Raw genomic sequence first — 15,985 nt, forward strand, 5'->3', positions numbered from 1 at the left:
CCTATAATTTTTAGTTTTCTTCCCCTGCCCCTAGCCTTAAAGATAGCAGGGAAAACCAAGAACACCCAGGAAGATCAGAATGCTCAAATTTCCCCCTACATTCTCCATCCACGCCCCCTCCACCCCTAGAAGTTGCAGGAAGTTTCTTTAAACAGTATGTACATTTAAAAATAAAAGACATATGAAAGACAAACTTTGTATGACAACATTTCACCTGCACTGCAAATCAACAAGGGTCTATATTGAGTCAAGAAAGAAGAAGACATACTTTAGCAGAGGTAAAATATGAACTCCTTAAGTTCCTAAATCAGCCTCAAAAATGAAATTCTGAGTAAAAGTCTCAAATTTACAACCATAAATAAAATGCTAAAAACTCCAATAACAGAATAGCTTAGAGGAGAGATATAAATTCACGATCTTAAAAACAACACATCTTTCAAACATAGTATATTCAGAAAGGTGAACCTGCGTCCCAAGTCGGGTAGAATGAGTGGTAATGAGATTAGAACATGTACATGGTAGTGCAAGTGGCCAAGTGTAAAGGCAAAACAAAAAGATGCCATGTTAACTGCAGCTTATTTAAAGCCCCTAGCCTTATAATTCTTTGAATTATCTGAAACTGACGGAGGCAAAAAAAAAAAAAAAAGGAAGAAGAAGAAAAAGAAATTAAGTTCTGGTGACTCTTCGCTGCCTTTAGTTCCATCTGCAATGGATCTCCGGTGGTTTAGCACCAGTTTGGTGAGAGAAAGGCTCCTGGAATGGCTCCACAGGAAGGACTGCTTGTGGTGAAAACAATTTTACATAACAGAGAAATAAAAAAATGGACAAGTAAACCAAACCATTACATCTTACAAAAAGGAAAGCTGTTCTGGTCAACAATGGCCTCAGCTGAGCCCAGCTTTCAAGTGACTCCACCCAGGTTACATGTGAGTAAAGAAGCCTCCAGATGATCCCAACCCGCAGCCATTTGAGTCTTCCCCAGTCGCTTGAGTCTTTGGAGCTCAAGCCCCAGATATCGCAAAGACAAGCCCTTCCTGCTGTGCCCTGACCGAATTCCTGTCCGGCAGAATCTGTGAGCACAATAAGATGGCTATTGTGTCATGCCCTTAGGGGCATGAGAGAGGCAACAGATAAACTAGAAATCGAATATTAACCCAAAGCGTATATCTAATTACAATATTTCATTTCCTCGCCACCTAGATTTCATCATTTAGCACAGATAAATCATTTATACAGAGGTCCTGTGTCACACAGATCCACGCTATAGAATAGGGCAAAGAAATCATCCAAAGCCAACTTTAATAGCTTTTAGCCATTCATTTTTTAGTCACCTGTGTGCTGAATCAATAAGGGTGATGCACCTATGTGATGTAGCTAACTTAGTGCCATACACACAGGTATCTCAAATCGAAGCACACGATTTCTAATAACATCGTTTAAGAAAGAGACGATAACACTGAAGCTACTGTTAAGAGGAAGCTACTCACAAGGCTCCACGCTATGTTCACAGCAGTAATATTTTCTTTCGTAATGAATTAATGAAACTGAAAATGATCAACACTTCTAAAATCTATTTCCAAAAATATCTCACTAGAGATAACAAGGATGAATCACAGACAGGAAATAATATTAAGGTAAAATTCTGATTTAAGAAAAGAGGCTTAAATCAATCAAATCAGACATACCACTTCTTTCTTGTTTTTCAATGCAAACCAAATATTATTTAGCACAAAATAGGCTGAGAATGTGAGATCTTTTACAAGAGTAAAACTGACTTTAGAAGCATTAAAAAAGCAACAAGTAAAATTAACATGTCTTGTACTTTTAAAAGTGAAAAAAAGAAAATCCAATTGCTCCCCTTTTATTATAACTTTCTGCAGTCAACACTGCCCTCTAGTGATGCAGAATAGAAGCCAACTATCAGAAAGCACACCTCAAGCTTCACTGTTCATTTTAGTATGTTTAAGTCAGGGCATCTAGTTTGGACTACAAATCCCACCAAAGACAGAATAAACAGATTCGGGATGACCTTTATTAGCTACTGTATGTTAAATTACAAACTCTTTTAAAAGGCATTAAATCAAGGACACTAATTCATGGAAACAGCAGCTTTTATACACAATGGGAATGAAACACCACTATACAATGAATAACATCTTCACATAAAATTGTACAACTCAAGAAAGACCCCGAAGGCTTATTACTTGTAACTTATGAGGGTAGATAGGACAGTTAGATCAAAGTTTCACCATTTGTAGGGAAGAAAATTCAACAGGAAGCGAGCCAGGGTTGTTCTCATGGCACGTGTGTCAAACACACTTGGTTTCTGGTCCACAGAAACCAAGGCCTCACTCACCGGCCAACTTGCGGATTAGGATACTTGGCTCCTCATTTTAGGGGAGAAAAAAAAAAGCTCAAGAAAAAGAATATGTTTGGTTGCTTAGTATTTACTGAGCCCAGGAAATATTTCAAGGAAAGAAAGACTTACCAAGGGTGGTGCCATCCTTCCCCATGATGCACTTCATAGAGGTGATGATCTGCTCCACAACAGGTGGTGACAGTGATGTGGCGTACACCGCACTATGAGAATGTGTTCGCAGGTAGTCTATCAGCTCCTGGGGAGTTCACAAAAGCAGGTCATTAGAGGCAATGCTGGAATTCCCTGGCAACGTCACGGCCTCCCTTCCAGGAGAAAGCAGACTCCTCTCGTCAACAGCGCTGGAATAGGGACACTAATCTGAGAGGCAAGGTCAACCAACATGGCCAAAGCACATTGTCAGCAACATCTGGATCAGACACATAGTCCGTAGGCTTTGATTTTTGCTTTTTAAACATGCCAAAACGTGGAAGAATGAAAAACTAGTTTTAAAGAAGCCCTCTAAATTTGGAGAACATAGCATTTAGTGTTATAAACAGATCTATAATGCTGAATTAAACAAGAAAGTAATTACTTTTAGATACATTTACTTTTATGTATTACAGAAAATATCATCTGCCTCTTACTACATGTTTGCAAAGCCCATCTTTATATTCCTAAATCAGAGAAAGACAGTTAACATCAATTTTAAAGGCATTAACTATCCTTTAGATACACAAGCTTTATAAAATTATTTAAATGTGACAAATTTATTGGACCTTTCATGAAAACACTAAAGCCATCTTACTGAATAAAGAAAAACCTTGTATGTCAGATACAAGGTTTTCAAAAAAATCAGTTGTCTATCTCTATTCTGATACCCTTTAACTTTACTAATTCTTCAAATGTTCATGCAAAAAGCTTATGTATCAGAACCAAATAAGATATAAAATGTGGCTATAAAACAGTGTATCACTTCAAAAATACTAAAAATTGTATAAACCCCACAAAAACATAAACATACTATATTTAAATGATCTCCTAGAGTATTATTTTTCTATATCTTTGTCTAGCAACTAATCTTATCAAAAAGCAATCAACTCTTCAAAATCAACCAGGTCCCATTAACAAAACTGTGAGGTAAAAATCTGTTAAACTTGACTAAAACCACCAATGATGGATTTTTCCTAAAAGGCAATCAATTATTAAGAGAAAGTCCATGTTTGAAGGCTTCCAATGTCAAGTTTTAAAGAGAAATTAAGGACATTTATGAGCACCCACTATGTGCCACATACAACACTTAACATACATTGTTTTTTTCTCTAATACTGTGGATTTTTTAATAACAATTTTATTGATATAATTCACATACCATAGTATTTATTTTCTTAAAGTGTACAATCAGTCGTTTTTGGTATATTCAGAGCTGTGCAACTTTCACCATTACCTAGTTCTAGAACATTTTCATTACCTCAAAAAGAAACCTCGTATCCATTAGCAGTCACTTTCTACTTCCCCTCATCCCATGGCATCCATTAACCTACTTTCTCTACGGTTTGCCTATTCTGGACATACCATATACAAGAAATAATACAACATGTGAATTTTTGTGACTGGCTTCTTTAACCTAACATAATGTTTTCAAGGTTCATCCATATTGTAGCATGGATATACAGTTTTTAAATCCTTACTACAATCTTATAAGCTAGGCATATTTATCTGTTTTACTGATGAGAAAACTGAAAGGCTTTGCCCGAGGTCTCACAAAGGCCTCTGATTCCATGGGCTGAAGATTTCTAACATGGCACATCGATTCTCCAATGCCTTGGAGTTTATATAATTTTTAAATTTAAAAAAAAAAAAAAAAAGGCTAGAAAAATAATCTTTTTTCTCCCTGTTTCTATGCTCATCCATGATGTACTTGAGTCCAAGGGCAGGGAAATTGGTCTTCTACACCCATTGGCTCCCATGACAACTGCGCTACTTTGAAATTATGAGCACAACTCAAATCTAGCAGAAGACTGTGGCAAACAGGCAGCACCACTTGTGGCTTTCTTCATACAAGAGGGCATTCTATATCGCCAACCAGCCTGTAATTTAGAATGAAGCTCAAATAAGAAAACAGCAAACAATGAACAGAACCAGCCTTTAGCACATCAGAGTCACTCACCAGGCAGCTGAAGTGTGAACTGCAGGCACCATCTGTGTGCCTAAGCCACAAATGAATTCGGGATCTCCACATCCCAGTTCGGGACTCTGCCTGCTAAATGTGAACAAGCAAATCTAGTAGCCAGTACCTTTACCCTTCACTGCTCAATTCTCACGGCCCATTTACCTTCTTGCCTCCAATGTATCCTCCAGAAGCACCAAAGCTCTTGGTGAATGTTCCCATCATAACGTCCACATCCTCAGGATCCAGACCAAAGTAATCTACCACACCTCGACCTGTAGGGCCCAGAGCCCCAATGCTGTGAGCTTCATCTAGATATAAGTATGCCTTGTATTTCTTCTTTAGGGCAATCACTTCGGGAAGGCGAACAATAGATCCCTCCATGCTGGCAAAATAGAGTAAGAAATACATACACTGAGACTTCTTAACTCTCAAAATTGGGAGTTGGCCACTTTATTATCATTAATTTTTTCAGTTTACTGCTTTTTAAAATGGTCTAACAACTCTGCCTGTAGTTTTAAACTGGCAAAGTTAGATGAAGCCATAGCTAGAGCGATGTCCAGGGGAAAGACGACTGGATCTTTTAAAATAAGCACCAGAACACAACGGATCTTAATTCACTAGAGAGAAATAAAGGTCACAGCAGATTCTTCTAAAGTGTATAATTATAGGCAACATTAGACTTTAATCACATTGTAATTAAAATTACACACAAGAATTAAAAAAAAAAACATTAGGAAGTAAGAGAGTAAATGCAAGGGCTAAAAAAGAGGTAACAAAAATAAAATATTTAAAACTAAATGGTGTGTAATTTGTTTTGACATATTAGAAAACATATTCCAATTCTTGCCTCTATGTATAAATTCCCTCTACAAACAGTAGAAAAACAAAGGACCTAAATAGAAGGGGCATTTGGAGACCATGTAGCATGATGGGAATAAAGAAGAGCCAGACAAAAAGATTTCTGTTCTAGTGCTAACTCTGCTTCCAGGTGTTTTAACAAGTCATAAACACTGTCTCCTTAGTTTCCAAAGGGGTCTAGCTTAGCATTCCCTTCAGCTTAAAAATTCTATGACTTCGTGGAGCCAAAACAGAAAGTAATAATAATCAAGCAGGATTACCTATATATTCCCTCCACAAGGATTAGAATCTTCTTCCAGGGCCTTCGAGTCCGAGGCTGACCATAAACAATGGCATCTTTCAATAGTTTCTCTAGGCTTTGCATATCTACAGCACAGACAAAAGAATTTCAACATAAAGTAACTTCCTCTTTCTTAACTTTATTCCAGAAATGCAAATATACATTTCCTATTCAGGCGGTGTGTCTCAGATAGCAAAAGACATTAACAAAATTTGAACTGGGAAGAAAAAGATAGGGCAAAATGGGTGAGCTACTGCCAAGTCTGAATTAAAATCTCATCTGAAATGTGACAAATGTTCAAAACCACAAACTCAATAAACAGCTGTGGTACAGCTGAGTCAGCTGGTTAGCATGCTTATGAAATGATCATTGTTTCATGTCAAATACCTTGCCATTTGGGTAGTTGTTTTTTTTTTTGTATTTACAAAATCAACTGTATCTTTAATCCTAGTGAGTCATTCAGAAATGAATACATACAGAAAACCGAGCAAGAGAGTATGAATAAGCTACTACAAATAGTCACACCTCCGAAAAAGCAAATTTCGGCGGGGGGGGGAGCACTTCCAAGTACATGCTCATTTCCTTTCACCAGGATATACTCAATAAATGCTTGTTAAATCGCTTTATCTTGGTGGTGAGTTAAATATATACCAGTTTGGGCATGCATGAATCTCGGTGTGAAGCAAACTTGGCGATCAGCTGAGACTGCTCCATGTTTGATTTCATCTGCTATCTGTACACAACCAAGTTCTTGTGGCTCTGCTGGTCCCTAAGGTGATTCACGGGCCTGAGAAACGACCTGGCTGGTGTGACCACTGATGAGAATCATAATCTTCCTGCTAAAGATAAATGCTTTGAAGACCACTGTTGCCACCACTAGACTTCATACTTAATACTTTTGTCCTGAAATATTGCCCTTAAGAAGCCCTGCCCAGATCTTTGCAACATTGAGTCTGGGGTGTACTTAACAGGAGTGGGAGACATCCTATCATAAAACCTGGTTTTATAGTCTTTACTGCTCATCACTGAAGGAGAGGGTTATAAAGTTACATGATTTTGCTCTTTTCATAAAAGGACTTTGGTAGAAAAGAGATATAAAGCAATAAAAGCACATAACACAAACAAGATGGCCAAAGGTTGTGACTGTTTACACATTCAGTTATTCCTAACAACACAATCTGCTACCTAACCCAGAGATCGAAGATGCTGCCACAGAAGAATGTCTGATCTGAAGCCGCCAGTCCAGCTGCAGAGGGCAATAAGTGGCAATCAGCAAGAGACAATGAAAAATGTACTCATTGTTTTAGTTTCCGCTGTTTACATGCAGCAAGGAAGAGGAAAATAAATACTGATTCAAATTTTTAGATGAAATATCTATAGAATGCTTAACCATTATATCAACTTAGCAAAAAAAAAAAAAATCCAGTATCTCTCTTATTATGCTCTGCGAATCCCATGTAAAATAAAGATTTAAATAAATGTACCACAAAACCACCAGAAGAAGCATAAGAGGATAAATAACCCTATTATCTTAGAACAGGAAAGGCATTAACATAAAATCCAAGTCATAAGACAAATGTGCAACATAAACATTTTAATAAGTCTGCACAAGACACTGAAAACAGAGTTAAAAAGTAAATATTGCAATATAAAAGAAAGGATAATTAATATAAAGAGCTCTTAGTAAAAAAGAGAAACCATTTGAAAACGGTCAATTTACAAAGAAATGCAAACACAATACCGTATAAAAAGTTGCTCGATAATAATCAAAAAAATAAAAATTAACGTGTTATTGACTTATTAGAGTAGGAAAATTTTTAAATGATTCATAACGGCCTATGTTGGCTTGAGTCAGAGTCACATTGTTGAGTAAATATTGGTACAGTGCTTGGAGGCAATTTGGAAAAGTACAAAAATATTTGTACCCCTTGAACCAGGAATTCTGTTAGGAATTTATCCTAAGGCACTAATCAGACCACTGAGCAAAAATGTGGGTATAGGTAGTACTGTTTCTAGTAAAAAAACTTAGAAGCAACCTCAGTGTCCAAATTGAGAGCTGGACTAAAGGCACCTCCAGACACTGCCTGCCCCTCAGGCATTAGAAGAGAAGAGCCCGACAGCGTTCACGACGTGTTGTAAAAAAAAAGAGCAGGTCACACGACAGTGTTTAATGAATCCCACTCACATAAAACAAAATACAGTTTGCATCATTCTCATTGCAAAACACTTTAGACAAGACAAAGACAAAAGGAAGAAAATTATTACCATCCAGAAACCTTTCATCCAGGGGCACAGACCTAACATTTGGGTGTATATTCTTCCAGACTTTTGTCTGTACATGTACATGTTTTAGTAAAAGTTGATATTAAACATATAGTTTGTTAATCTTTCCTCCCTACATGTGACTGTTTTAACGATGAAAGTTATGCATTTTTATTGCAAATAATTATTTTAATAACCCAAAAAGATATTTCCACTTAAGGAGAAAGTTTTGGCTTAGTGCCTGCCACTTCTCTCTGTGTTTTCATGGCATCTGTTCACATCTGTACTTCAGTACCTGTCCTTTGTATTCTAACCATTGATTTGTGTATAGTCTCAGAGATCCTTGAGATCAGGGATCCTGCTTTATTCGTCTCAGTACCCCTAGTGTTATGCTCAGAGACACACAGGCATTAGGAAATGCATACTGAACAAGTGACCTGTAAACAAGGAAAAAGGCTGAAAGTCAAGTGAAAGGAGAATGTCCTATTTGTACCAAAAGGTTTCCTTCAGCCTCTATTTTTATTACAATGAGGAAGAGAATAACTTTTAAAAGAGAATAATTTTTAAAAGATTGGACTAGAAGGACATTTTACATGTTGCTACTTCAACTTCACTTAAATTTTCTAGTATTAATGTAAGTAAAGTTACTACTGCCACAACCTAAAGAATATTAAAACTAAGGCCAGCAGTGACTTTCACAACTAACTCACTGTTGTGTTTGAAGACTCGAATGGTTGCTCCTGAGAGTCTGGCTCCTAGAACCAGCGATGCGTGGTTCAGTTCATCACTCAGAATCAGGCAACCCTGCAAAACCACAAGCACAGGAAGGTAAGAAGCTGGGGGGAAAGGTTTCGTTATACAAATTACCGAAATAAAATCATTAATAATAATTTTATCTTATTAAGGAAAGCTTGTACAACAGCAAAGTTACCAATTTCAAGAAAGTATGTATAATAACTTTTTTGCAAAATTAACTTAGAAGTAGATACGAAATTCTAGCCTTTTAATTTCTTCAGTCCTAAGATGATCATAAATATTCAAATATATTCAAATATTTATACCTAAAATCTGACATATCAGAGAGTTTTCATAGATTTTCAGTTTTGTTGGTCTGATGGAATTCCATGCATTTTGGTAGGATGTACTATTTTATTCGTGGAAAAAGTTTTGGGGAAAAGGCAGCTGAGGGACTAATGTCTGTGGATATAGTACATTCTTCCTCTCGTTCCTAAGCGACATGGAGTGTAGGCCTCGGTTTTGCCCTCAGAATTCTTGAACGAGCTTTACTTTAACATGTAAATATGGGCTTCTGCTAAGGCAACAAGAAAAGTCTGAAGCAGTCAGGATTTGTATTTCTTTTCCAGTTCTTACCTTTCCACATCTCATGCAGGCTCCAACCGGTAAGATCTGAACTCAGAAATAGTATTTTTCTGTCAATAATGACCTCAAAATATCCAATCAGATGAAAAAAGTAAAGTGCAGAAAGTATCAGCATACTCCCATGACAATAAAAAGAGAAGATATAGACACATATACATACGGCTACTTACTACAGGATAATCCTGGAGGGATACTTAAGAAACTTGTAATAGTAGTTTTCTGTCTGAAATTTTTACGTGTGCAAAGTTTTTATTTTTAAGTAAAAATGTTACCTAGTTAAAAGTGTGTAGATTAAAAACAAAGAGAAGTAGAATTGGTACCAAAATGGACTGATGGTTTTTAAAACGTATGTTATGTATACACATGCACACGGATATCTGTATATGTGAGTTAGTATATATTCATATATTTTTCTAGATGTATCCACTGAGGAGCAAGACGCGATGACACCCCAGCAGCAATAAACACCGGATCTTGGTTTCTAAATACCATCCTCCAGTAAAATGAACTGGAGCTCAGTGGAGCACTAACTGGTTGTCCCCAAGGCTAAGGTAGGTAAAAGAACCTAGAGCATCTTGTTAAGCTATGAAGTAAGAAAGTGCTTTAGGCAAAAAAAAAAAAAGATGGCGCATATTCAAAGGGTACAGGAGCCCACCTGAAAAATCTCCCAATGGCCAAAACTAGAACAACTTGAGCAAAAAAATAAAAAGCAATCATGTTGGACCCAAATAATAAAATATTCACAAATCCATACTTATATAAATAAATATGAGAGAAGCAACATCTCTTCCTTGAGAAGAGTCAAGGTCATGAAAGACAAGGAAAGACGACAACTAAATGCGATGAGGGTACCTGACTGGATACTGGAACAGAAATACGGCATCAGTGGAAAAATTGGTGAAACCGAAATAAGTTCCGTACTTTAGTTAATAGTATCGTATCAAGGTTAGTTTCTTAGGTTTCATAAATGTTCCAGTGTTATGTAAGATATAAATACAAAGAGAAGTTGAACGAAGGGTATAGAGGAACTCTCTGTACTCCCTTGTTCTATTAGTTTAGATTTAACTTTGAAAAGAAGTGTTAAAATTGAAAATAAATGAAATGGAGAAAAAAATGAGAGAAACAGGAAAAAAATGAAGAAAGGCTGAATTTCCCTTAAAGTCTAAATCCTTTACCTAACTGCTCTTGGCATTCCTCTACACCCGAAAAGGATCCCCCTATCCTTTCCCTCTACACAATTTTATTTTCTTCTCTTTACAGCTAAATTTTCTTCTGGCAAAATCTGCAACGTAATTGTGTTCTTTTTGTTTATCACCTCCTTTTTATTTTTTAGACAATCTTATTCACCATTTCTATGTGTCATCACTGTTTTTCCTTCTAATCTACTATGAGGCTCTATGATATCCTTTGTTCAAAATAAAAATTAAATGTCAGCAGTTAACAACTAAGTGATTAATGTTTCAGGCATTATGTTAAGGGTTTTAAACACATTATTACTTTAAATCCTCACAACAAATCTGTGAGGTAGGTACTATTATTATCCCCATTTTACATATGTGAAAACTCCTGTTCAGAGCAGTTACAAATCTTGCCCAAGGTCGCAAGCATGTAAGTGACTCAATACAAAGTTTCTGCTTCCAGAATGCATGCTCTTAGTCAATATACTGCCTTCCCCTGCCTTAAGCAGAATAATCAACCACCTCACATAGAAATTTAGTATCAGATTCAAAGAAATATTAAAACTGGATTAGTTGTTGCCTTTTTTGTGGATTAATATTTAAGAACATTTCAACTATGTTTGACTTGGAAGATAAATCTTGAAGGTAGTATCTTTCATGTCTGCATGTAATTCTAGATAGTGATTGTAAGAGTTTGTGAGCACACAAGAAGTCAGATGAGATTATTTAACTCTCTCATGTGAAAAATTCTAAGAAATTCCAAATAAGAATCTCAAGTTTATGATGCCAAAATGCAGGAAAGCAATGTATTATAATTAATGTGAAGTCGAAGAACCATACATTTATATCTTTCAAGGAATCTGTCCATTGTATCTAAGTTGTTGAATTTACTGGCATAAAGTTGTTCTTTACATTTCCTTATTATCCTTCTAACGTCTAGCAGCTGTATAGTGGTGTACCCTCTCTCATTCCTGCTGCTGTTAATTTTTGTCTTCTCTTTTTATCACAATCAGTCTGGCTAGAGATTTATCAATTGTATTCACTTTCTCAAAGAATCAGCTTTGGATTCACTGATGTCTCCTGTTGTCTATTTTCTATTTCACTGCTTTCTGCCTTTACTTTTATTGTATCCTTCCTCTGGAATCTTTGGGTTTAATTTGCTCTTCATTTTCTAATTTCGTTAAGATAGAAGTTTAGATGGCTGACTCAAACTCTTTTTTCCTAATATAAGCATTTAAAGCTATATATTTCCATCTGAGCATTGCTTTAGATTCATCCCACAAACTGTGACATGTTACATTTCAAATTAGTTCAAGTATATTTTATTTTGTTTCTCTTTGACCCATGGGTTATTTAAAAGTGTAATGTTTAGTTTTCAAATATTCAAAGATTTTCCAGATCTTTGTGTTACTGATTTCTATTTAATTCCATTATGGTCAGAGAACATATTTTGAATAATTTAAATTCTATTAAATTTGTTAAGCCTTGTTTAATGGCCTAGAAAATGGTCTATCTTGGTAAATGGTTTGCTGCTTTTAGGTGAAATGTTTCGTAAATGTTAAGCTGGTTGACAGTGTTTTTCAAGTGTTCCATATCTTTACTGATTTTCATTCCAGTTCTTTTGTCAGTTATGGAGAGAAGACAACTGAGATCACTAATTACAATTCTGCATTTGTCCATTTCCCCTTTTGGTCTCATCAATTTTTGCTTCATGTACTTTGAAGTGCTGTTATTAGATGCATATACATTTAAAATTCTTTGTCCTCTTAATGATTAACTCTTTTATCACTATGCAATGTTCCTCCTTATCCCAAATATTCCTTGCTCTGAAATCTTTAGGTTAATATAGTCACTCTTTCTTTTGATTATTGTTTGCATGCTATCTCTTTTTCTATCCTTTTACTTTTAACCAATCCGTCTTTAAATTTTACCTAATCTGACAGTCTTCTGGCTGGAATATATAAACCATTTACATTTAATGTGATATCAATATAGTTGGGTTTAAATGTCCTCTCTGGTGATTTGTTTTCTATTTTTCCCATCTGTTCCTTGGGGAACCATACATTTATATAACTGAAAAGAACTTTAGAGTTAACCTAATCCAAGCACCTCATTTTACAAAGAAAAATCTGGAGCTCAGAAAGGTTGTGACATTGTTCAGTCCCACAGCTAAATCTAACCATATAACCAACCAAACAAAAACTCTAGTCTTCTCACTCATTAATTCACTATTCTTTTCAATACACCATTCATAGATATCAATGTTAAAATTGAGAATAACCTTGAGGCACCTTTCAAACTGATAGTGCCAATCTGCTAAAATGTTATTTACAATGTCTCATCTCTTTTTCACTATCCTCTCACAAACTCTATCCACAGAAAATACACACAATGTGCATGTATATTACTTTTAACCTACATTATTAACCTATATTATTAACATATACACACTCATACACAATCTGTCGATATATACCCGAGCAACATGCAGTACAGTGAGAATATACTGTTGTTATTTTCTACTTAGGAAAAAACCACCTGTTAAATAACTTTCAAAACTAAACATTTTTTCTTTTAAAATTTTAGTCTTTTATGAGGTTTTATTAGAATCCCTTCAAAACTGTATGAAATCAAGAAGGTAAGATTCATCTAACGGAAGAGGAAAAGATCATGGATTCTAGCAAGAAAGCTTCAACTAAGTCTCCAAGGGATATGCTTATCCAAAAATGTGTGACAGAAATATCTTTGGGTAAACTATGTTTAGCCTAAAGTTTATGATAGCTTCTGGCTTGCTCTGAATGTTTTACAAAACAAAGTAAGATATATATTAATGACAGACTGTCTTACTTTGCTAACAAGAGCAGGAATGTTCATTGAATTTGTTGCAAATCCCATGCCATATGCCATAGCAGCTTCTACTCCCAAGAAACTTGCCACAAGCTTCTCTAGTTCTTCATGCTTGTCCAGGTTCCCTGTGTAAAGAAGTTATTGAAGTCAATACCACCAAATCCCAAATTTAAATCCCTGGCTATTTTATAAAAAGAAATCATAGTCTGCATGTTATAACCTTTTCGGGCTAAGGTAAAAAGCTCATAAAGAACATTTTCAGACTAAGGTAATGACTCATAAAGAACACAACAGTTGAATACATTCAGATTCAGCATCTGTGGTGGAATTTCTGTAAGTGGGTTGGTTACCAACAAGTTCTCCAATTCCAGTTCATATATGGCAGTTCTAGGTCTAGGCCTTAAGAGGCCTAGCAACATCTGCTTTCATACTTTTGAAGTTAGCTGTCCCATAAAATAGTCTAATTAGCCTGCTGTAAAGAGACCATGTGGAGAGAGGGGCTCTGGAGGATAAAAACTAAGGTAGGGGTCAGCCCTCAGCTGATCCCACTACCCAAATGAGCAGATGTATGGGTGAAGCCATCTTGGATACTCAATCTTCAGTCATAATGCTCCACCCAACACCAAGTGGAGCTGAGGTCAACGTTAAATTCTCCCAAAACTGCAGAATCACAAGCTAATAAATGTATGTTTCTGTTTTAAGTCACAAAGTTTTGGAATGGTTTGTTAAGTACCAAAAGACAGGTTAAATAGCGCTTTCCTTCACTCTGATCTGACTGGTAAATTTGTATTATGATTTTACATTAGTACTCAAATCTGTAAGGGTTAAACAACCCTGATCAATGATACTAGCTATATGCAAACAGAAAAGCTACTGGGAAAGAAAACTGCTGAACTTGGATGCTATGTGTCCTTAAAGCTTAATCGAGTAATTTAACTTCTCTGGGCATCAGTTTCTTATTTGTTAAATACCAATAATAATATTTGCTCTATCTACCTCATCGTCATGACATTTTGTGAAGATCAAAAGAGGTAATATGTTCAAGCACTTTATAAAATATAAAGAGCTATAAAGATGTACGATTACTGTATGTTGTCAATGCTCCCTTAATCACATCTTTGGGGACTCTGACTGGGAACAACCCAGCTGTATGTGCCAAACTCTAGACCAGTGAGAAATAATAAATTGTCATTTTAATTCACTAAGTTTTGGTGTGATTCACAGTAATAAATATCTAGAAAGATGCTTTATAACTTTGATGGTTATCAGTTCTCTGGAACAAAACGGAAGGATCTGGAATCTTCTTTTGAACTAAAATAAATCTCCTAATATAAATCTGCAATATTTTAGACTTATAATAATAAGAATTAGCATTTATTGAATGTTTACCATGTTACAAGTGCTTATATGCATTAGCTTACTTAATTCTTAAAAGTCTTGTATGGTAGGAATTCTTATTAGCACTAAATTACCAGTATGGAAAAAGATTAATCTTCATATGCCCATGGGCTCAATAAAGGTAAGTGGCACTCTCAACCACTATCATTTGCAAAAGGAAATGAAGCCAACATTAAAGTTACAAATTAAACAAATACTTATGGAACTTTTCTAGATATATTCTGTATGTATAACATAACGGAAAAGAAAAAGGTATCTCAATATATGTTAAAGTGTTAAAATCATCCATCACTTCAGAAAAATAAAGCATTCTTTACTTGATCTAAACTACACAGCAAAGTATGTATTTGGATACTTAACAGTCTAGTTCTCTTATCAGTATTCCATCTGAGCAAAAAAGTTAAGACTATCAGCTAGCCAAACATAGCCTATACTCACCAATTTCCTGCCGAGTGCTGCACACGCCAACTCCATACTCCTTTAGGACTCTGGCAGCTGCTTCCTGACATGATCCAGTATTCCGTGCAAATCCAAGATAGTTGTAGGAACCCATGTTTATAACACCTTTAATTGTATTCCCTGTGTACCTGTATTTCAACAGCATGAAAGTTCATGAAACTCATGAGCAAGTCAAATACTTACACGTGATAATAAATGTATTGGTAATACAAAAGGAAGCACCATATATAGGAAGTGGAGAGAATATGGTCTAAATGAAAAGCAGCTCAAACACACTATTAATAAGGGAAATAGAAGTTTAAACAAAATACCAATTTTCACTTATCAATAATGACATTTAAAAACTGACCAAATCTAGTATTGGCCAAGACAGTCTCATACAGTGTAGATAAGAATATCCAGTACAAATTTTTTGGAAGGCAGTTTGGCAGCACTTATCCATTAAAAGATATATATACTCTTTGAATCAGCAATGCCCACATGCATATGAAAGGATATATGCATAAGGATCCTTTAAGGGTCACTATAATAGACCATGTTCCTTCTCCAGGCACACGAACCAGTGACATTCTACATGGGGGAAGCTCAGACAGCCTGGGCCCCCAAGTGTAGATGACATGGTTCCGAAGCCCCACCAATCTAAGAGGGACAAGAAATGTGGACAAGAAATAAAGTACAGCTCTATTCACTCTGAGATTTTGGGGTTTTTCACACAGGATGATGCAGCCTAACCTGATATACACTATACTGTAGGATACTAAGTAGCCACTACAAATAATGAGCTTACTGTGAAT

The 15,985-nt window shown here is 35.8% G+C and overlaps 1 protein-coding gene across 2 annotated transcripts in view; it reads right to left on the minus strand.

Moving 5' to 3' along the window:
* SPTLC2 (serine palmitoyltransferase long chain base subunit 2) overlaps positions 1-15,985 on the minus strand; it is an 82,639-nt gene that overhangs the window by 37,679 nt on the left and 28,975 nt on the right. For both annotated transcript variants that reach the window (XM_039883928.1, XM_039883926.1), the window contains exons 4-9: positions 15,171-15,319; positions 13,335-13,459; positions 8,640-8,733; positions 5,648-5,753; positions 4,692-4,911; positions 2,489-2,615 (exon numbers count right to left, since the gene is read on the minus strand). In XM_039883928.1, the coding sequence (XP_039739862.1) occupies positions 2,489-2,615; positions 4,692-4,911; positions 5,648-5,753; positions 8,640-8,733; positions 13,335-13,459; positions 15,171-15,319 (821 nt within the window). The remainder of the gene's footprint in view (positions 1-2,488; positions 2,616-4,691; positions 4,912-5,647; positions 5,754-8,639; positions 8,734-13,334; positions 13,460-15,170; positions 15,320-15,985) is intronic.

This window comes from Pteropus medius, unplaced genomic scaffold (assembly GCF_902729225.1).
Source record: "Pteropus medius unplaced genomic scaffold, Ma_sr-lr_union100, whole genome shotgun sequence".
NCBI classification, from domain to species: domain Eukaryota; kingdom Metazoa; phylum Chordata; class Mammalia; order Chiroptera; family Pteropodidae; genus Pteropus; species Pteropus medius.